The 24043-nt window shown below is 40.8% G+C and overlaps 1 protein-coding gene across 1 annotated transcript in view; it reads left to right on the top strand.

Annotated features, from left to right (window-relative positions):
- ATP13A4 (ATPase 13A4) overlaps nucleotides 1-24043 on the top strand; it is a 194833-nt gene that overhangs the window by 11447 nt on the left and 159343 nt on the right. Inside the window, exon 2 of the mRNA XM_055110792.2 lies at nucleotides 224-423. Coding sequence (XP_054966767.1) covers nucleotides 389-423 — 35 coding nt within the window. The 5' untranslated portion in view covers nucleotides 224-388. The remainder of the gene's footprint in view (nucleotides 1-223; nucleotides 424-24043) is intronic.

Below are 24043 nucleotides of genomic sequence, written 5' to 3'. Positions count from 1 at the left end.
ACATATGTAAGTATATATGTGTATATTATATATATATATATATATGGAAGTCTTTTCAGGTATTTTAGTAATTAATTAGAAAAAATGCACCAGGGACTGCTAATCTAATATGTTATTGACTGAGAACATGTGACCCCATTGTCAGCATTCACACTGAAGCCTTGCTTCAGCTGTACCAACTGCTGAAGTGAGATGCATTCTCGGTTTATGTTTTGTTTTCCAGACTTCTCTTTTCTGTCCTCATCGAAAAGACAGCCAGCTTTTGTAACCTTGCCTTGGGGATGTTAGCAGGATAAATGTTGGCAATTCAAGGCTCTTCTGGTTTTATAAGAAAACCAGATTTTGCTGGGAGGCCTGGAGTAGAAGAGAGGGCCTTGGAGAAGCAAACATGGGAGGAGAGACATTCCCAGAGATCAGGAAGAGGTAAGTGTTTTCCCTTAAGTGTCCCTTCCTAACACTCTCTTGAGAGGTCTCAGGCTCCTCAATAATTCCTGCCACCTAAACAGAATCAGATTCATCAGATTCAAAGGGATTAGGAATGCTAGGAATTTGGGGGACTTCAGAGATTACCTGTGACTACTAAGCATAAGGAACTATTTTCTAGGCACATGGTTATCACGTCCATTGCATTTGTATGGTGGAAACACTATACATATAATGAGGTGCTATTGCGCCTCTCTTTCTAACTCTGCGTTCAGTGACACGTTGCTGGTATAGCTTGAAACTAGTCATGCTGGCAGTATTTCCACCATAGAAATCAGCACGCACTACAAATCAGGGCTTGATTTGTTTTTTGTTGATTGTCTAATCTTAAGAAAGTGATGGAAAAAAATAACACTACAGATTAAATTTTAAAGTGTGTTCTGTCTGTGGTTTTACATTGTGAATAACATACAGAATTGAGACAATATTCTTTCAGTATTTGAAAACTATTATCTAATTCAGTAAAGAAGTCTTGCACATCATCATTAATTTAAATTTTCCTAATGTACATCTTCATTGTTTTACTTTTCTCTTACTCACAAATGTATCGGAAAATACAACCCATAATCATGTCAGAGCGAAACTCATAGGTTAACGATGTGAGCAACTTCTTTGTTGAAATAGATAGGATTGATAGTAATGAAGCGTTTATTCATAGTAAAATTTATAAGAAACTTGTGCATATGAACACATCATTCTTGGAAGAGCCAGTTGTTAAACAGTTACCCACACGCCATTGTTTGAGCAGCACAGCACTGCTTTTCTTCACTCTATTTCAACCTTCCCATCATTAAAAGCTTTTGCAATTTGGTTTTTTCTTTCTGTTTTGAAGCTTCTATGCCTCTTACAATTTATAATCTTTTAAGCCAATGTCATGTTCAAAACTGTACCTTTCCTTTCCTCCCCGCTCACCAGTTCTGAGGTTTTTCTCCCCCTACTTGCAGGTATTTTTTGCTCCACACTCTGGTTCATTTCCTCTTTGCTTCTGTTTTAGACTAAAAACATAATCCCTACCTTCATTCTGTTCTGTAACTTGGCCTGTACAATAAAAAAATATATATACTAGGCTTTGAGTAATTCTGCATGGTGATTCTTCTTAGTAGTACGTATACTAGCTTGCTAGCATCCTCCTCTGTAAGAGTGAGTTGAATTGTGTGCCTTGCAGAAGGACCAGCTCCCACATCTTTGCTGCTCTTTGTCACAAGCTGTTGACAGTCTCCTTTCTCTCTCATACTTTGTATGGTCCTAAGAATCCTTGGTGGTAGGAAGGGCCAAGATAAACCAAGTTGAGCCTATATCCTGCTACAACTGCTATAATCCTGGTCCAACTCACAAACACCACCAGGACAATGGGACTTACTGTCTCCCAGTTTGGAGGCCCACCTAAACAGCAGTGGTGCTTGCATTTAGAGAAGCCAAAATTAATCCACTTTCAGTAGTCAGTTTACCAGGCTGTATCAGCAGGAGAGGTTGTAGGAATCCACAGCTCTCAAGAAGCTCTTAATAAATAGATTGGATTCACATATTTATATAAAATAAACACACACGCTAGAACTTCTTCCTTTTTGCTTTAACATATCCAGTTTACCGCTTTGTTCCTTAACTGAAATAAAATTTAGGATGAGATTTAGACAAGCAGAAAGAATGGGGAAGAAATACTGGAAGGATATGTGTGGTAGATTTGAGGTTCAATGCCATTTTAGGCATGTCCTTCTGTATCATTCTATTACCATGATGTTATGATATTTGCTAATATGTGTATCTCATTATAAAATTAGTTAACATATGGGCACTTAGAGTAGTGCTTGGCACATAGTGTGCATTCAGTGATTCTATCAGTTGAGATAGAATGGGATATGCTGCTTGAGCAGGAGACGCAGGACCCAGGTTGTTCCCAGCTACACCATCTGAAACATGTGGCTTCCAAGGTCACTTTGGAGAGCACGGATTGTCTGACATGATTCGTAAGGGCTGGCATAGAAATGACTTACTTCATTTCTCCCCACATCCTGTGGGCCAGAACCTAGTCATATGGCCAATTTAACCATAAGTAAAACTGGGAACAATAGTGGAAAACACAGAGTGATGTTTAGACTGCCTAACTCTGCCACCAAAAGCACTACCTATAGTAAGAATAGGAATATATATATATATATTACAATACATATATATTCCCATTGCAGCAGGTTTGCTTCCAGAACACAGGTGTCATGAAAACCACCCCTAAAAGCCAAAATGGGAAAGAAAAAGACTCATATCAACATTGTCACCATTGGACACGTAGATTCGAGCAGGTCCACCACTACTGGCCATCCAATCTACACACGTGGTGGCATCAAGGAAGAACCACTGAAAAATTTGAGAAGGAGGCTGCTGAGATGGGAAAGGGTGTCTTCAACTATTCCTGGGTATGGGATAAACTGAATGCTGAGTGTGAATGTGATATTACTCACCATTGATACCTCCCTTTGGAAATTTGAGACCAGCAAGTGACTATCGCTGATGCCTTAGGCCACAGAGACTTTATCAAAAACGTGATTACAGGGACATATCAGGTGGGCTGTGTTGTCCTGATTATTGCTGCTGGTGTTGGCAACTTTGAAGCTGGTATCTCCAAAAACGGACAGACCTGTGATCATGCCCTTCTGCCTTACACACGGTGTGAAAAAAGTAATTGTTGGAGTTGACAAAATGGATTCCACTGAGCCATCCTACAGCCAGAAGAGATAGGAGGAAATAATTAAGGAAATCAGCATGTACATTAAGAAAACTGGCTACAACCCAGCCACAATAGTATTTGTGTCAGTTTCTGGTTGGAATGGGGAGAATGTGGAGTTCTAATGTCCAAGCATAGGAGAAGATGGGTGTCCAGCTCCCGGGAGGAGAAAGAGGGAGAGGAAGAGAGAGAGAGAGAGAGACAGACAGACAGACAGACAGACAGAGGGTATGTTCCTTTCCTCTCCCTTTTTGTTCTGTCCAGGAACTCAGTGACTGGATGGTGCATGCCCACACTGGGTGAGGGCAAATCTCCCTTACTCAGTTACTGCTTCAAAAACCCATCTCTTTCAGAAACATCCTCATGGATATACCCAGAAGTGATGCTTTACCAGCTGTCATGGTGTCTCTTAATCCAGTCAAGTTGACACACAAAATGAATCACCACACTCTCTATAATGGGAGAATGACCTAATTTTATTTTTCATACTGAGAGAACCACCAAAATGGCAGCAGTTGCTTCCCAGAAACCAACTAAATGAAGGTGTAGAGTTAAAATTAAGTCTATTTAAATAAATGCAATAGATAGATAGATAGATATAGATATAGATATTTCTGAGATGGAGTCTCACTCTGTTGCACAGGCTAGAGTGCAATGGTGTGATCTTGGCTCACTGCAACCTCCGTCTCCTCGGTTCAAGTAATGCTCCTGCCTCAGCCTCCTGAGTAGTTGGGATTACAGCACACACCATCATACCTGGCTACTTTTTGTATTTTTAGTAGATACAGGGTTTCACCATGTTGGCCAGGCTGGTCTTGAACTCCTGACCTCAAGTGATCCACCCGCCTCAGCCTCCCAAGTGCTGGGATTATAGGAGTGAGCCACCGCACCCGGCCCAAGAAATGCAATATTTATTATGCACTTGAGTTTGCAGTCTGAAAGTTGAGAATTTACTCCATTAAAACATATTCTTATTCAGAGAGAATGAAAGAGATTGAAGTGTTTTTAATTTTCAGAACTGTTTCATGGAAGTGTTAATAAAGCCTCACTGTTTGAAAGCACTGGAAGAAAAGGTTATCATGAGATACAGTCTTCTGTATGTTAGATTGCAACATAGAGATCTATTTGATAAAGGGTGAACTTGAAAATGAGTCCTACTTCATCAGCAAAGAAGTCTCCAGAATGACTGTGCTCTTGCACTCACCCTCCTGGTGCCTCAGGACTACAGGTTTAGAGCTTCCGGTTCCACTATAGCACAGTGTAGACGGTATGGTTTCCTAATAAAAAGTTTTCAGCAAAATGTAGTACAAATTCAATGTTAATTGTATACATTGTGTAATACAAATACAAAATACAATGTTCCATTTTGTACTTTTATAAGTTCAGAGCAATGTATTCATTTTCTCAAGATCACAAAGTAGGTTCGTGGTATTGTTAGGTGTTCTGTGAGTTTTGAGCTGGATTTTAAAGGACGAATGTGAGATTTAGATAAAGAGAAGGTGAAAAGGCATCTCAGAAGAAAGAATGGTAAGAGTAAAGGTGCAGAAGAAAGAAAACCATTTGCCAAGTATACTTAGGGCTCAATAAGCAAATCATTTGCCTGGATAAGTAGTGGGAGTGACGACTGGAATATAGGTCCAGAACAGATCACAGAGTGCTTTGAGTGATGTCAAATTACGTTTGGATTTGTTTTGAAAGCTAATTTATGCATAATTTCTTTGCAGGAAAGCACCATAATCCAAATAGGAAGTTACTCTACCAGTGGATGTGGTGTTGGTTATAGGTGGAAGACTAAAACCAGGAGGCCTCTTAGGAGGGCAATGTATTTATCCAAGTGTATTTTGACTTGGATTACTATTATGGAGTCAACAATGACCCTGAGGTTTTGCGCTTACGTGGCTGAGTTTTCACTCTCTCATGTTAAGGCTGAAAGATATTTATATGTTTTCAAAATGAAACTTTGAGGTCCTGCTTCTTTTTGCTTATTTGGAAGCATCCATTCTATCTTGATTGCTAGAACATTCAGGCTTCCTTTATCCCAGCAGTGTCTGTGCCAGTGGTGGAGGCACCGATATCTTCATGGACGATTCTGTAGGATGCTTTTATGAGTTGTTTTTTTCTGCTTAGCCTCCAGGTCGGGTTCTTCAACCCTTCCAGAGATTCTATGAGCTTCCCAGTGTTACCTAATACATTCCTTTTCTGCTCAATTTCCCCAGAGTTAGTTTCTGTTACTTGCAATTAAGAACTTTAACTGATTAGTTTTTCTTATTTGATGCCGTAACCCAGAGGTTAATTAGAATCACCCTCTTCCCAATAATTTACATAAGATTGATTCCAGCCACATTCCATGGATCGTGGAAAGTCTAATGTCTTCTTCAAGATTCCTGTACATTCTGCAGGGGGCTTAGGCTCTCATGGACACCTTTGATTCAGATCTTTGGCTTCCTCTAAATCAGGATTCCTCAATCCTGGCACTATTGACATTTTAGGCTGGAAAATTCTTCCTCGTGGATGGCTAGCCTGTGCACTGCAGGATTCTTGACAGCATCCCTGGCTTCTGCCCACTTGGTGCCAGTTGCTGTCCTTCTTCCCTGCCCCATCCCAGTCCCCGTCCCAGTCAAGACAATCAAAAGTGCCTTAGGAAATTACCAGGTATTCCTTGGGGGGCAAAATCACTTCTGGTTGAAAATCACTATGTCTAAATTAATTCAGTTTAGGAAATGGCATCTGTTATCCTTCTTCTCTACCAAGTCAACCTATGAGTGGAACTCAGATACTTAAAAAATTTTCCACCTAAATTTAAAAACAAAACAAAAATGTCACAAAAGTTATCTATACTGGTAGCAAACTTTGTGGAAATTTTGGAGAAATAGAGATTTTTCAGGTATTTTAGTAATTAATTAGAAAAACTGCACCAGGGACTGCTAATCTAATAGAGATTTTCCTGATGGATATACAATCAGCATCAAATTTGTTAGATGCCCGTGTTTTTAAAAAGTCTTTCAGTTATTTTTGAAACTTGATCTCTGTTCCCTGGCCACGTTTCTCACTTCTCCTCCATTGCTCTTCCCTTATTTCTACTTGCTTCTGTATTCTCTGCTCTTTCCTACCTCCAAATTCCTGTGCAATTCAAATTCAAAGTGGTTTGATTATATCTTTTATTTCTCTTTGTCAACTCATCCCCTAGGGTCTCACCTTCTACTCCTAATGGGCTTTTCAAAGTATTTTCCTATACAGAAAAGCCTCCTCCTCCATAGTAATTCTAGAAACTTCTATGATGATAGTTAAAGTTTAATATGGCTGCAGTTATCACTATAGCTCCTCTTATATAGCCACAAGGATAGTATTAACCCCTTTTACAGGAAGGAAACTTCCAATTATCTATTGCTGCATGACTAACAACCCAAAACTTAGTGGCTTAGAACAACAACCATTTTATTATATCTCTCTTCAAATGGCATATCCACATGGCTAGCTTGGGCTTCCTCACAGCAGACCATTCTCAGACTAGTTCACTTTTGACAAAGTGGACTCCTAGAGAAAGTATTCCAAGTGACAGGAAGTGGAAGCTGCCAGTGTCTTAAGATCTGAGCCTTAAATGTCACTGGTGCCATATTCTACTGGTCAGAGTAGTCACAGAGGCTTCCAGATTCAAGGGGATGTGTGGTCATCTTTATTTTACCATAGTCTGCCCACTGGCTACAAATTAATCACATTACTCCTGCATGCAAATTACCCTCTTGCTTCATACTCACCAACCACCCCTCTCCCCACACACACTCCTTTTCAACACACACGTTTTGTCCCATTACAGAATCAGACTCAGGCTTGAGATCTAGGTTTTTTGTTTTGTTTGTTTTTTGTTGGAGTCTCACTCTGTCACCCAGGCTGGAGTGCAGTGGCGTAATCTTGGCTCACTGCAACCTCCCTGCCCCAGGTTCAAGTGATTCTCCTGACTCAGCCTCGCAAATAGCTAGGATTACAGGTGCATGCCACCACATCCACCTGATTTTTGTGTTTTTATTACAGACAGGGTTTCACCATGTTGGCCAGGCTGGCCTTGAACTCCTGACCTCAAGTGATCTGTCCACCTTGACCTCCCAAAGTGCTGGGATTACAGGAGTGAGCCACTGTGCCTGGCTGAGATCTAGGTTTTTGACGGACAGAGAACTACAAAAAGAGCTTAAGACAGCTTGGTGTTCCAAAGTTTAAGGAAAAAGTGTTTCAAGAAGAGAGTGATCAGTAGGGTCAAAGATCAAGTACCAGGAACTGCAAAGAGGAGAGCTTGAGATGTGGCCAACAGAAAGCTTGTGTTCCCTACTTTCCTTCCTTCACTATAGGTGGTGATGCCGGAGGCAGACATCTTATCTGTTTCTTTTTTATATGTAATTTTCTTTTTCTGATTATATAAAACTTGTTTCTGAAATTTGGAAAATGTGGAAAATTAGTTAAAAAGAAGAAATGATGCATAGACAATCATTAAAACTTCTTTAGAATGAATTTCTCTATTCTTTATATAAACATGTATGCATATATGCGCATATATACGTGTCTGTATGTAGATTAGTTCCTGTTTACTCTCCTCCCTCCCCTCATCATTCAACCACCCACACGGCCTTTCTATGTGCATTCAGGGTAAGGTTATAGCAGGAATGCAAAGAGAAAGAAATAAAACAGTTATTAGCACTTAACTTTTCTAAATCGATTTTTGAAGTTTCTGGAAGAGACCTTACCCAGAGAAAAAGGATTTTGAATTTTAAAGTCTGACTTTTGTGTACAAAGGCTAAATTTTATTTTATAAATAATCAATTTTGGAAGAATGAATGATATAAGAGCTGGGATTTGATAAAATTCCACAGCTGAGCTAGGAGAGATTTGGTAAGTGTGACTGGATTTGGGTGCTGCTGTAAATCTCAGAGATGATCCCACACCTTGTGGAATGCTAGAAGTCCTAGAGTGGTGGGGATGGGAACCTCGAGTGGAGAAAAACTATACTGTGATTCCTGGGGAAACCTGAGAAGGCAGGGAAGGAGGTTCACAGAGGAGCCCCTCATGCCAGCCTGTTGCAGCAGCAGTGAGAAGAAATGGGCAAGGCCACACTCCCAATTGCCTGTGGCCCAGGAGCCTTGGGAAGGTGCTCCAGAGAGTCATTTGTCACCAGATGGTGAAGGGCTGAGATAAGGCTGAGATAAAAGTCCTGGTGGGACCACAGATGTGTGTCTCAGATGCTGCTAGCATAGTAGATACAAATTATATATATATATATATATATATACACATATATATATATACACACATATATACACATATATATATATACACACATATATATATATATATATAGACATATATATATATATATGGCTGTGGTATTCCTTAAAGTTCATCTGTGGTATTCCTTAAAGTTTTATATATTAATCTGTGGTATTCCTTAAAGTTTTGATCACACTGTTTAGAGTTTTGCTAAACATTATATCATGAACATTTAAACCATGTCGGTGATCTCGGCTCACTGCAAGCTCCACCTCCCAGACTCAAACCATCCTCCCACCTCAGCCCTTACTCCCCTCCCCCCAACCCCTGCCCCCCACCCCGAGTAACTGGGACCACAGGTGTGCACACCATGCCCAGCTAATTTTTGTAATTTTTTTTTTTGTAAAGAAGGTGTTTCACCATATTGCCCAGGTTGGTCTCGAACTCCTGAGCTCAAGTGATCTGCCCAGTTCAGCCTCCCCAAGTGCTAGAATTACAGGCGTGAGTCACACTGCACCTGGCCTATACACATTTGTAAGGCTTCCTATTCACATGTCAAACTGCCCTCCTGCCCTTTACATTCCCATCAGCTGGTTCCATCACGTGCATATACCAACGTCTTCAGGGACCACTCAGCGGTGCAAAGTTTCTGGGTATATGAACAAACTGGAGTATGATTCTAGTAGATCAGAGGCTCTGAGAATGTCTCCACTCTTGTCCAGACCTTGAAACATCAAGTGACTGAAGCTTGCAGGCTGTCCTTTGCCACTAAACGCAGATTGAATGTTAAGACACTAGGGGGCAGAGGCGTCCCACTAAACCGAGGATGTTCTGTTCGTTTTTTAAACCTAAACTGGTTCATACCATCCATCTAGATCCAAATTCGCACATTGCTATCATGGAGTATTCAATTATTTTAACAAATTAATAAACAAAGGTGAGACTGCTGTAAGTTTAAAATAGGTAGTTCCCAATTACTGTAACAAACATTCTATTCCCACTGCTTTTTTAAAACCTGAACTTTTTATATTACAGTAGTTTTAGAGTTACAGAAAAATTATGAAGATAGGATAGAGAGTTCCCATATACCCCAAACAAAGGCAGTTTCCCCTATTTTTTTAGACAGGGTCTTATTCTGTCCCCCAGATTGGAGTGCAGTGGCATGATCTCGGCTCACTGCAACCTCTGCCTCTGGAGCTCAGGCAATCCTCCCACTTTAGCCTCCCGAGTAGCTGGGACTACAGACATGTGTTGCCTGGCTATTATTATTATTTTGTATGTTTTGTAGAGGCGGGGTTTTGCCATGTTGCTGAGGCTGGTCTTGAACTCCTGGCCCAAGCCATCTGCCTGCTTGGGCGGCTTCCTGTTTTGTTAACATCTTACATTAGTATGGTGCATTTATTACAACAAGTAAACCAAGACTGATGTGTTAGTATTAACTAAAGTCTAAAGTCCATAACTCAGTTTTCTTTAGTTTTACCTAACGTCCTTTTTATTATTATTATTATTATTTTATTTCACAGGCCTAATGTCCTTTTCATGTACCAGGATTCCATTCAAGATACCACATTAGATTGATGCGTTATGTCTCCTTAGGCTCGCCTAGACCGTGACATTTCCTCAGATTCTCCTTGTTTGTGCCGACCTTGACAGCTTTGAGGGGTATTAGGTGTTTTATAAAATGCCCTTCAATTGGGGTTTGTCTGATGTTTTTCTCATGGATAGACAGGAGTTGTAGGTTTTTGGGAGGAAGACCGTAAGAGGTAAAGTGCCATGCTTATCACACCATGTTGTCAGCATGACATATCAATTTTGAAATTAACCTTCATCACCTGACTGAGCAATGTTTGGTAGGTTTCTCCACTGTAAAGTTACTTCCTCCTCACCCCTCATACTGTACACTGTGGAAGGAAGTCACTACCAGCAGCCAATGTTAAGGAGTGAAGAGTTATGTAGCCCTTTCTGAGGAGCCCTGTGTGCATAAATTATCTGGAATTCTGTACGGAAGATTTATCTATTCTCCCCATTTATTTATTCAATTGTTTATTTGTATCTCTCTTTGAACTCATGGATATTTCTTTTTTTTTTTTTTTTTTTTTTTTTGAGACAAGGTCTTGCTTTGTCACCCAGGCTGGAGTGCAGTAACGCAATCTCGGCTCACTGGCAACCTCCACCTCCCAGGTTCAAACAATTCTCCTGCCTCAGCCTCTTGAATAGGTGGGATCACAGGCCCACGCCACCATGCCCGGCTAATTTTTGTATTTTTAGTAGAGACGGGGTTTTGCCATGTTGGCCAGGCTGGTTTCGAACTCCTGACCTCAGTTGACCCACCCGCCTTGGCTTCCCAAAGTGCTGGGATTACAGGCGTGAGCCACCACACCTGGCCAGATACTTATTTTCTACTTTGCTTTTACAACCATGTCTGGCCAAATTTTACACCCCTTTAATAATAATAATAGCTACCAATTATTGGGAATTTATATATACACTGTGCTAAGCATTGTATATATGTCATCTCATTTAATATTAGCAACCATCCTCATGGGAGATATTATTATCCTTTGGTCCCATATGATGAGCCTGAAGCTTGTAGAGATAAATAATTTCCCCTGACCACACAACTGGTACACAGGATGCAAGCTCTGGTCTGTGAGAATTCAGAGCCTGTGGGTTTCACCGCTATGACACTGCCTCCCTGCTTTACTCAAGAATAGGATATGCTAAGAGGCTGAGTTTAATTGTATGAGGAAAAAATACAGATAAAGACTGTGGTGGTATTAGGCCTCTATTCCAGTCCTTTATCCTTCCCTTCTGTTCACTGTCACCCTGATAGTTTCCCCTTCTGATTTGTCAATGATAAAATAAAAAATTCAATAAAAATGCATTGAGATTTTGCTAGTATATAATTTATAATTAGCATGTCATACGTGGTTCTAATGATAAATAATTAAGAAATAAAATACTTTTCCTGACAAGAAATAACCTATAAATCATGTTAAAACATAGGAAAACAACAATTTAGGCATATATTATGTGGTTTACTAAGCAAACATATTTTTTTGAGACAGAGTCTCAATCTATTGCCCAGGCTTGAGTGCAGTGGTGCAATTACACAATCACAGCTCACTGCAGCCTCGACCTCCTGGGCTCAAGCAATCCTCCCAGCTCAGCCTCCTGAGTAGCCGGAATTACAGGTGTGTGCCACCACGCCTGGCTAATTTTTAATTTTTTTGTTTTGTTTTGTTTTAGATAGAAGGTCTTGCTTTGTTGCCCAGGCTTTTCTCAGACTCCTGGGCTCAAGTGATCCTCCTGCCTCAGCCTCCCAAAGTGCTGGGATTACAGGCATGAGCCACCGCACCCTGCTGGCAAAGCATATTTGTATGCGTAATTTTAAAAAAATAAACTCTCCATTTTTGAATAGTTTTAGGTTTATTGAAAGATTGTGATGATAGCATAGAGAGTTCTCATATACCCCGCACCCGATTTCCCTCATTGTTAATATCTTACATTAATATGGTTTATTTATCACAATTAAGTAACCAGTACTGGCTGGGTGAAGTGGTTCATACCTGTAATCCCAGCACTTTGGGAGCCTGCGGTGGGAGGATTGCTTGAGCTCAGGAGTTCAAGACCAGCTTGGAAACGTAGCAAGACCCTGTCAGCACACACACAAAAATTTTTTTTTAATTAGCTGAGCGTGGTGGTGTGCATCTGTCGTTCCAGTTACTTGGGAGGCTGAGATGGGAGGACTGCTTGAGCCCGGGAGGTTGAGGATGCAGTGAGCTATTGTTGCCTGGGTGACAGAGCGAGACCCTCTCTCAAAACAAAAAACAAAAAACAAAAACAAAAACAACAACAACAAAAAAACCAAACCAAAACAAAAACCCAATACTGCTATGTTGCTATTAACTAGAGTTGATAATTTATTCAAAATTCCTTAGTTTTTATCTGATGCTTTTTATCCTGTCCAGGATCTCACCCAGGATACTAAGTTGCATTTAGTTGTCATTTCTCCTTAGGCTCATCTTGGCTGTGACAGTTTCTCAAACTTCTTTTGTTTTTGATGACCTTGTCAATTTTAAGGACTACTAGACTGGTATTTTGTACCATGTCCCTTTATTGGGATTTTTCGAACATTTTTCTCACTATTAGACTAGAATTCTGGGCTTTTGGGAAGAAGTGCACAGAGGCAAAATGCCATTCCTATCACATTATATTAAGGATAACATACTCTCAGCATGACTTGCCACTGTGGATGTTGACCTTGATCACCTGGCTGGCTGACATAGTGTCAGTCAAATCTCTCCACTGTAAAGCTTCTCTTTTCCTTCTTTTCTATACTATACTCTTTAGAAGGAAATCACTATGAATAGCCCACAGTTAGCAAGCGTGTAGTATCTACATAAATTGTTTGAATTCTTCTGCATGAGAGATTTATCTCTTCTCGCCCATTTGTTTATTTATTCTATAACTTATTTGTATCAGTGTGGGTTCACAAATATTTATTTTATACTTTGGGTTATAAAACAATACTGATATTATTTTGTTGCTCAAATGGTTCCATCTTTGGCCACTGGGAGCTCCTTCAGTTTCTCTTGTACCCATTTGACCCATCCTCATTAATTTTTTTAAGCACTTTTTTATGTTCTGGCACTACAAGAGGCTCATCTTGTATATTTGTGTCCCCAGTCCTAGATTCAGCCATTTTTCCAAGGAGCTTTTGTTCCTTTTATTGGAGAATGGCATTAGAAACAAAGATCTGGGTGCTAGGTTTATGTATACTCATGTTATCATTTATGAACAATTTTTATTCTTTCAACAGTCCTTAAAGTTATTAGTCCTATTTTGTAGGTGAACAACCTTCACAGCCTCGCACATGCTCTCCTAGCCCGTTCTAGAGCCTGGCTTTAAGTCCAGGTTATGGGAGGCTACAAATCCATGCTCCTTTCAATGTGCCTAGAAATAATGGGTAAAGTGGAAGAGAAGTGTCTATTTTTTACTGCAATTAGATGAAAGCTTTTGCATTTAGTTCCATTTTTTTTCCCCTAGAGAAAGTGGCAGCTTTTTTCCTGGAATCAACTGTTTGCCAAAGTTCTTTGGTAGTTAAAAGAAAGTGGTGGTGCTTGGCTGGGCACGGTGGCTCATGCCTGTAATCCCAGCACTTTGGGAGTCTGAGGCAGGCAGATCACCTGAGGTCAGGAGTTTGAGACCAGCCTGGCCAACATGGTGAAAACCCGTCTCTACTAAAAATACAAAAAATTAGCCGGGTGTGGTGGCGTGTGCCTGTAATCCCAGCTACTCAGGAGGCTGAGGCAGGAGAATCGCTTGAACCCGGGAGACGGAGGTTGCAGTGAGCCGAGACTGCGCCATTGCACTCCAGTCTGGGCAATAAGAGTGAAATTCCGTCTAAAAAAAAAAAAAGAAAAGAAAAGAAAAGAAAGAAAAAGAAAGTGGTGGTGCTTCAGGTGGCTCTGTTTTACCAAAGGCACAACCATGCAAGTCTATTCTGGCTCACGGGTCAGAAGAAGGGGAGTCTGTTTGGAGGCACCTCCAGGCAGGCTTTAAACAGAACCAGGGACAATTAGATTTGGGAGAGACAGGGGCTGGTGGGGAGGAAAGAAACCAAGGATATCACTGAGATAAAAAATCCTGGAAGAAGAAAACATCCTGATGGAGAAGAGAAAACCTAACACATGGTAGCTAAACTTATTTCTAAGGACAGTGCAGGAAGTTTGGTGGGTCCTTAATGAGGATTCATTTCTTGGCACCAAGTGACCATAGGTTGCTTTATTTGCATATTTTCTGTAAATTGGAGGAAATTTAAACTCTCTTACATTTCTGGGTCCTCTTCTTTGGAAATAATATTAATTCGTATCCATGGACTGCATCGGAGAGATTGTGATGCTCTCGAGGATGAGCAGGACACTGGGGCTCTAGCAGAAATTAAGCAGAACTTAACTACATGATGCTATAGCAAAATATATTTTTAATACATTTACTTTTTCTGATTATAACATTCAAGCATGTTTATTGTGGAAAACTGAATGACAGAGACAGGGGAATAAAGTAAGGAATTCTCCCTCAGAGATATTCACTGTCAGGATTTTGTCGTATCTCTGTCTCTTTGTTTTCTTTTTTGGTTTATGCATCCATGGATAATATCAGGCTAATTTTTTATATAAAAATATGCATATCTTGTTTTTCATTTAATATTTAATTATAATTTTCAAATATTAAACATTCCTGAATATTCTGATATTTAATGGTTGCATAATATTCTATTATATGGACATAATTCAATTTGAACAATGCTGTGATAAATTTTTGTACCCATACAATTTGAATAAATCTGAGATGATTCACAAGAGAATTCTAAAAGTGGGATAAAGTGGTAATAACGAAAATATCTGTTTTATAGAGTTGAAGATAGGAAAATAAGATGAGTTAACAACAGTGTTTGGTTCATGGCAAACATTCATGTTAGGTATGATTATTATACATATAATCTCTTTGATAAATATTAACAGATAATCTTCCAGAAAACTTGTTTTCGTTTTTAACATATGTGTGCCATCAAATATTTTAGTAGTAATTGAAAATATTGTTAACCACAACATTAGGCTTTGTGAGTGACATTTGGGGTCAGAGACAGGGCCTTGACCAAAAGGACTGAAGATGTTAGCAAGAGACCTTCCAAAAAGTAAGTGAAAGGGGTGAGGAATGTAGTGGAAAGGAATGGTGAGGCAACTGTTCCCACTGGATCTAATGGAAGTGTGACCAGGGCTCATGCTCCAATAGCGTGTGTGTGAGTTTGTGTTTGCATATGTGTGTGATGTTTTAGGGATAGAGGGAAAGGGGTGCCAGGCTCTTGTGATGCCTAACGTATTCCAGGGGTTGAGAGGCCCCAGCAAAGAAGGTTCCGGGCTGCATACCCAGGAGCAGTCACAGATTCTTGAGGGCAGAATATAGGGCCAATAGGTCACTGGTACACTGAGTAAGGAGGCAGGCCAGCTGCTGCTTGGACATATGAAATGTTCAGATCTGGGGAAGGTATAAGCTGGAGACCATCTGTTCTATCATAGGGGCTAAAAAGATCAAAGCAAAGAAAAACCTGGAGATCCAAATTTAAGGATATTTACTGAGGTATTAAATTCAATAAGGGAAAGTGGAATTTAGGAAGGTAGCAAAAAGAGTAGGTTAGGAGAACAAGGGCAGGTACATTACCCCAGGAGAACCATTGTCTAAAATGTATCTGAATTATCTAGGGAGAAAGAAAGCCCTTTGGCCTTCTCCTGTCAGTAGCCGCACAGGTTCGTGAGTTGAGGACTTGGGCACTGCATTCTATATCTATCAATTTTACCTACTACCTCTCATGATGCTCATGATAGTCTCATGGCCTGGCATTAATGGAGCACTTAACTCTGTGCTGAGCAGAAACAAGCAATATCACAATAATAAACAATATCACAAGAGTAGGACAATAATATCAGTTCCATTAAACAGATTAGTCAACTGAGGCTCAGAGCAGTGGAATGGTGTGTTCAACATCACATAGTGAGACAGCAAGAAACAGGAAATGAATATGTTTCTCACGACCTGTTTTTAAATACTTAACCACTTAATAGTGTTTGGTCTGCAAGCCCCCTGGCTGTCAGATGCCAGCGGAGTGCTGGCTGGGGAAGGAGCTCTCTGCAGGGGAACTGAGAGCAGGGACATGAGGAAAGCAGGGACATCTCATGGCTAGACTGGGACCACTGGGTGGAAATAGGACCTGTCAATCTCAAAATCTCCTTCTAATGCCAAGATTACCTGGCTCTCATTTTCTCTTAATTGAGTAGCAGAGGTTGCCCCAAGTTAGACAGTGAGGTTGCCAGAGGTTGATTGTGAATCTCTCTCCTTCCAGTGCTCTTTGATGTCCTTTCAAAGGGTCCAGAAATTCACGACCCCAATTCTCTGCTCCTATGCCCAGTAGCCTTATATTAAACTACTCCTTCCAATTTTGAGAGCGCCAAAGAAAAAGTACCCCAAAATAACAGTAATTGTTTGCCTAACAGTAAATGATTGCCACACATTGATTCCCTGCTAAGCACTTTATATGCATTATTTCACCTAACTTCATATTGACTCCAGGAGATCTATTAAAGGTTAAATAATTTGTTCTAGATCAGCAGTCCTCAACCCATTTGGTACAAGGAACCAGTTTCATGGAAGACAAATTTTCCATGGACTGTTGGAGTCGGGGGCGGTGGTTTCAGGATGATTCAAACTCATTAACATTTATTGTGCACGGTATTTCTATTATTATTACATTGTAATATATAATGAAATAATTCTACAACTCAACATAATGTAGAATCAGTGGGAGCCCTGAGCTTGTTTACCTGCAACTAGACAGTGCCATCTGGGAGTGACGGGAAACAGTGACAGTTCATCAGGCATTGGAGTCTCATAAGGAACATGCAACCTAGATCCTTCTCATGTGCAGTTCACAGTAGGGTTTGTGCTCCTATGAGAATCTAATGTTGCCGCTGCTCTGACAGGTGGTGGAGCTCAGGGGGTAATGTGAGTGATGGGGAGTGGCTGTAAATACAGATGAAACTTTGCTGGCTCACCTGCTGCTCACCTCCTGCAATACCTGTCCAAGGCCTAGGGGTCGGGGATCCCTGTTCTAGATCACACTGATAGTAAGTGGCTAAGCAATAATTAGAGCCCAAACTATCTGACATTATAGCTCATACTCTTTTCTACTTTATTGAAGTTGAAATAAAATCAACTGCACATATCCAAAGTATAAAATATGTCATGGTGTATCTGTGAAACCATCACCACAGTCAAGATGACTGCAGCCTTTACTCTTAACTACTAGGCAGCAGTTTCCACCTGTTAATCCTAGTTCTTACCCTGGAATCACCAGATTAGTGTCAATCCCACCTTACATGATAAACAGTCAGATACTTGATGATGACCAACCTGTACTTCCTAAATCTCCTGTTCCTTGAGATAAACATCTTCATAAGTTCCTGCAAATGCATTTCATAGGACACAGTTGAATTTCTCTTAACAGCTTGCTTACCCTCGTTTAGGGATTTTGCCCAGATCATGAATATTTGCATGATTTTCCAGTCTGCCAAATGCCATGCAGCTTTTGCCACAAGGCATATAGGCTGGAAGCAGGCCTGTAGGTGGCAGCCACAAGTGCTTCTAGCAAGGCCCAGCTAGGCAGGTAGACCAGGGTGGCAAGGCCTCTGGGTTAGCCAGGCCTTTTCTGAATGCTGTTGTTCTGATAGGCTGATACTCTTTGAGCAATCCTTCAGTAAACCAGGCATAATCTTTCTTATTCTAAAAATAAGAAAGATGAATATAATGCTGTTTAATTGTGTTTTTCTCCATTTTATATTTTTTTAGGGAAGAAAACATTTCTCAAGTACTGTTCAACTTCTAATACTAATTTAGAAGTGTTAGAAGGTAACTTTTCTGGCTCTCATTTTCTCTCTTTTGAACAGCAGGGGTTGCCCCAAGTTAGACAGTGAGGTTGCCAGAGGTTGGTTGTAAATCTCTCTCCTTCCAGTGCTCTTTGATATTAGCACGTCATACATTGTTCAGATGATAAATAATTAAGAAATAAAATATTTTTCCTAACAAGAAATAGTCTATAAATAATCTTAAAGAAATAAAATAAGAAAACAACATTTTAGGTATATATTCGGTGGTTTACAAAGCAAATTTTTTTTTGAGACAGTCTCAGTCTATTGCCCAGGCTGGAGTGCAGTGGCGCAATTACACAATCACAGCTGACTGCAGCCTTGACTTTGCAAGCTCAAGCAATCCTCCCAGCTCAGCCTTCTGAGTAGCCAGGATTACAGGCGTGTGCCACCTCACCTGGCTAAAGTGGATGAAATCAGTATGTGTTGATCATTTACTGTTAAGCAGTGATTGATATTTGTGGGTACTTTGGTTTCTGTGGACTTCTTAACATTGGAATGAGTAGTTTAGTAAAAGGATACTAGGCCTAGGAGTGGAGATTTGGGTCCCTGAGTTTCTGGCTTTCATTTTCTCTCATTTTGGCAGGTAGATTAGGCTGGTGAGATCTGTGGGTTAGCCAGGCCTTCTCTGCATTCTCTTGTCCTGATGGGCTGACACTCTTCAAGCAATCCTTCAGTAAACCAGGTATAATCTTTCCTGTTCTTAAACAAGAAAGATTAATATAAAGCTGTTCAATTGTGTTTTTCCCCATTTCATATTTTTTTGGGAAGAAAAAAATTCTCAAGTACCGTTCAACTTCTAACACTATTTTTTCCCTAAAAAATGTCTTATAATTTGTCTGACACGAGACTGGGCATGTATACAATCTTATTTGTTCTTCCAACAATACCGTATCATGGAGTAATGGGATTATATCTCATTTCAAAGATGAAAACATTGAAGCTTAGGATAATTTAGCAACTTGCCAAATTTTTCATGGCTGTCAAATGATAGAGCCATAATACAACCACTATGATTTTTTAATTTTTATTATTATTTTTGTTTGAGATGGAGTCTCACTCTGTCACCAGGCTGGAGTTCAGTGGCACCATCTCAGCTCACTGCAACCTCTGCCTTCTGGGTTCAAGTGATCCTCCTGCCTCAGCCTCCCGAGTAGCTGGGAGTACAGGTGTCTGCCACCACACCCGGCTAATTTTTTGTATTTTTAGTAGAGATCGGGTTTCATCGTGTTAGCCAGGATAGTCTTGAACTCCTGACCTCATCATCTGCACACCTCGGCCTCCCAAAGTGCTGGGATTACAGGCTTGAGCCACTGCACCCAGCTGACCAGTATGATTCTATATTTGAAATTGGTTTCACTGTATCTAGGGCCTGGGAGGTAAATGGCAAGGAGAACAGGGAACAGTGGCTAAAATCCCTAGTCTATGGACTCTTTTGTTTAAATATCCACCTATATATTACATCGCACACACAGACATTTCCCATTTTTACAAAAATGCCTGATGAATGCATTTAATAATATAGTGCATTTAATCATATAATAATAGCTTTCTATAACAACTTGCAGTTAATGTATCGTGGACATCTTGCTATGACAATAGATCTACTTTATTCTTTTATTTTCCTTTTTATTTTTAAAGTAGTATAAGTACAACATAACCCACACTCATCAAAATGTGTTTTTTGTTTGTTTGTTTGTTTCCACCCCAGGGATTCAGGTTTGGTAGGTCTGGGTTTGGTAGCTCTCCGGGACCAGAGTATGTGGGGTCCAGGAGAGCTTCCAGGGTGACTGATACACACCACTGGTGAGGAACTACTGCTATTCTCTGCCATGTACTCTGGGGTCAATGAGATATGAACAAACAGAGCAACCAACAAAGCATGCAGCTAGCCAACAGCAAAGTTCCCTGGTGCCAGAGAAAGGCTGGATGAAAGGAGGAGAGGATTGGACTCCATTTCCAGCGAAGGGAGAAGTACAGTGATGATCCCATGGTAGACATAGGTAGTCCGGTTGCGTGTTTCATAGGGGTGTGCAAAAAAGAGGGATGTGAAAAGACAGTGACAGCCCCCAAAGACCTCCATTGGGACAGAGATTAGATTGGAAGCTGGGGGGCTTATTTTAGAGTTACATTTGCGTGATAAGCACAGTTTTATTAAGATTGCTTATTTGAAGTGCTTTGGCAGGGTTGATGGACTGTGGGAGAGCTGAGAAACCTCAGAGATCCCCTCTGATGCCACACTAACTGGGAGAGGGTCTGAGTACTAGGAGGTGCATTAGTTCTATCTTATTACTTTCTTTTTTCCATTAGTAAATAACATTTCCCATTACCAGTTTGCTTAGGACATTGAACGACATGTACAGTACACAAATAAGAGCTCTGAATTTCTTTTGTTATTAATTTCAGTTTCACCCCTCTCTCAAAATATCATTGATTGATCCACTTGAGAGTCTCCTCCCTTTTGTGGAGCATCTTACTTGCTGATGAAAGAGGTAACCAGCATAAATAATCCTAAGTGGACTTTTGGAAGAATGGCAAGCAGAGAGGCCCAGTGGAGCCCCAGCCTTGCCGCTTTCTTCATCTGCACCAGGAACCTGTTCTTGATTTTCCCCAGGGGCCTCAGCCCAGTTCCTGGGTCATCCCAGGCCCACAGCAAGGGCACTGAATCCAGCCCAGCGTTGCTCTCTGCAGCTCAGCACCCAGCCACACTCTTGGTTAGTCTGCCCAGAGGTAGTGCCCTGATTCTGTTAATTGGGCTCTTGCCTCATTCCCAAGCCTGAGGTCCCCTGTGGGTACTACTGTTCCTAAGTTCCTGCCTGGCAGCCTGTCTTGAGCCCCAGATTTTTCCTAGGAGTGAAGAAGCCTTTCCCATGCCAGGCTCCCACTTGGAGTTGGAACACTGCCTCAGGCCCGAGGTTTCTGATTGGAGCTTAGCCACTAGAGGACAGACTCCATGGAGCCAGCTTCCTGTCTGGATTTCCAAGTATCACCTGCCCCATGGCTGGACTCTAACTGCTTGTTGGGAACATTTCTGCTTCTGTCTTATGGCCTTTCTCTCCTTCCCCCTTGGCCAACTGCTCCCCTGAGCTGTAAGCAGAAATTGCTGTGAGCTTCAATTGCCTGGTAGATTAAATTTCCTTTGCAAGCACCTGCAGTGTCATCAGCTCCCCAAGCACAGATTTTCACCCCAGTGGGTGGGCCCAATGCTATGTCCTAAGCCCTCTGGATCATGCCTAAGTAATGGAATGTGCTGTACAATTCAGTGATATGGCCATGGCTTTACACAATTGGTGGGTTCTTGAAAAGTTCTATTTAAATCTATGCTTGGCAAATGAAGTCCTCTTAAATATTCTAGAGATACTGTTTCAAAGTATCCTATTCTAATCCCTTTACAAAAAGTGAGTAGCAGCCGGGCATGGTGGCTGACACCTGTCATCCCAGCACTTTGGGAGACAAAGGTGGGTGGATGGCTTTTGCTCAGGGTTCAAGACCAGCCTGGGCAACATGTTTTTTGTCTTTACAAAAAACAAGAACAAAAATTAGTTGGGCATGGTGGCTCTTGCCTGTAGTCCCAACTGCTTGAGAGGCTGAGGTGGCAGGATCCCTTGGGCCTACGAGATTGAGGGTGCAGTGAGCCATGATTGCACCTCTGCACTCCAGTCTGGGTGACAGAGCGAGACCCTGTCTCAAAAAAAAAAAAGTGAGTAGCAATATGATGTTGTGTGAAGTATATCATATATAAGACTTGAGAGTTTTAGCTTTTGCAGATTGTGATCTTGGACAAATCATTACACAGTCATCCAGTAACTGTTTTCTCACCTAAGAAACAATGAAGGTAACTTAGTAACTTCTAAGGCCCAGTCTAATAGTCTCTGATTGTTAATAATAGCACCCTAACTTGTATTGTTTTGTATATTCAAATTTTTAGGTTAAAAGTTCTCAAAATTAAGTACACTGACATGAAGCTTCTGCCTGGGGACCATCTCTTTTGGATTTTGTTTTTATAGGTTGTCCTTAATGACCTGGAATTGTTATAACAGCTGTCAACTGAGGTAAGCTTCACAGAAGGGGAGCTGCCTTACCTCCAGAGAGGAGCTTTTAATTTCCTATTTTTGGAAATAACAGAAAGCAAAGAGGACTCTTCTGAAAGGGAAACAACAGGCCACCCCAAGGCACTGGGAGAACAGACCTGGTGCTGAACGGGGATATTTGAGAGCAAGTCCTCTGAGAAGCAGAGACAGCATCAGCCTGCTCTTTTCTTCTGTAATTAATGGGGAGTCCCTGGATCTTTGTATTAGACCCTTTAATCTAAGGGTTGCTAAATGTTTTACAAACATTAATTAATTCAATTAGACTTTGCACCACCACCTTGAGGCAGGTAATTCCTCTTTGGGATATCGCATCTTTGCTTGCTACCACAGACTGTTTTAGAGCAGATTAGGATAATTAATACTAAAGGTAAAGCCTTGAGTTTAGATAAAGTTCTATAACTAAAGGTCTCAAGTACTTTACAAATAGCAGATTTGTGTAATGAGGACTGAGGAGGAAGACTGAGTCAGCTTATTGCCAATGATGACAAGGCAGAGATATTGCACTTGTTTCAGGTTCCTCTCCATGGTAAAGACACATGACCTTGAACAGCTCTTTGTGACCTCTTTATGACTCAGTTCCTACAGCTTTCAAATGGGAGCAATGATATTACTCACCTCCCTACTTCACAGAGATGTTGCAAAAAACAATATTTGTAATATGCTGTGAGTTCTCAGATGAAAGATGGAAATTAACATATAATGAAACATTATTACCATTTATCATCACAAAACCTAAATGGGCCAGACAAGTGAAGCATCAGCATCCCCACGGTCCTGGCAGAGAAACCGGTCCTGCCATTATTTCCATTGGACATCTATTCTAGACAATCACAGAGGTTGAGAACTGCTCAGAGCAACAGGCATGCTCCTAAGATAATCAAAAGCAAACCAAGATGCCAGATCAGCAGAGGTAGCTAAGTATTTGTCCTTTTTATTTTCCGTTCCCATTCTTATTTGGGAGAGAGTATTTGAGAAAAAATGAGTTCAGGGAGAGAATCAGAGAATGAATGAAGGTACTTTTCCTTTTGGACATTCCTCTCAATTCTGAGATATCAATATATGTGTATAATTTGTAGCCCCCAGAATGGGCTGTGTGCGAGCCCTCATCTGTGCTGTTGCTCTCTGTCTCCTTTGTTAATAATGCTTTCCTTTCCCACCTGTATTTATCTAGACAAGCATAAAACTCCTATCCTTGTGAGGGTTTCCTGGCCTAACTCCCTACTTGAAGTTCCTCTGTCACTCTTGTGTAATTAGCATATTATGTGGAATTTATATTTTGGTGTTGGTCTTGTTTCTTAATGGACTTAACTTTTCTGGGGCATAATTTATTAAATCTCTATTCTTCATCTATTACAGATCTGGGTATACTGAAGTTAATCAAACTAGTGCTAAGTGAATGAGTGAATGGAATCCTTCAGGAAAATGTCAAGATTAGAATTCAGACCACACCAAATCCTCATCTGCCATTCTTACTAAGCCACATCACAACCCATGAGGCACATAGAGTGTAGAATAGAGATATTGAACAGGCACAATTAAGGAAAGGGAGGGTGAATTCAAGAATAACTTTTCAAACAATGTTCCAAAGAGAAATAGAAGACTTAACTTAGAAGGCTCAAGAAAACTGTCTACATAAATACAGTATTGCATAGAAGGACTGAGTCGCTTTGGCACCTGATTCCTATAATATGAGAGCACAGGCTGATCAGGAACAGTAGGGATATTTATGGAGTTCAGTTTGCCTTCCATGTTATTGTCACTCTGTGCACTAAGCTCAGACTCAGACCTGGAATTCAGGACCTCCATGCATGGCGTTGGTCAATATTTCCCTGCCACATGTCACTCCCCTCTTCTTCCTTCATGCAGCCCATGCTTCAGTGAGGCTGATGGGCTTGCTCTGACCATGACCATGTGTTTCTCCCTCTCATGATTCCCTTGCTTCAAATGCTCTTTCCTGCGGCCTTACTCTTTGTCCGAGCCTCAGCATCTCCACCTGTTGAAGCCTTTTTTGTCTCTTT

Source organism: Pan paniscus, chromosome 2 (assembly GCF_029289425.2).
Source record: "Pan paniscus chromosome 2, NHGRI_mPanPan1-v2.0_pri, whole genome shotgun sequence".
Taxonomy (NCBI): domain Eukaryota; kingdom Metazoa; phylum Chordata; class Mammalia; order Primates; family Hominidae; genus Pan; species Pan paniscus.
This window is presented reverse-complemented; position numbering and strand designations above follow the sequence as displayed.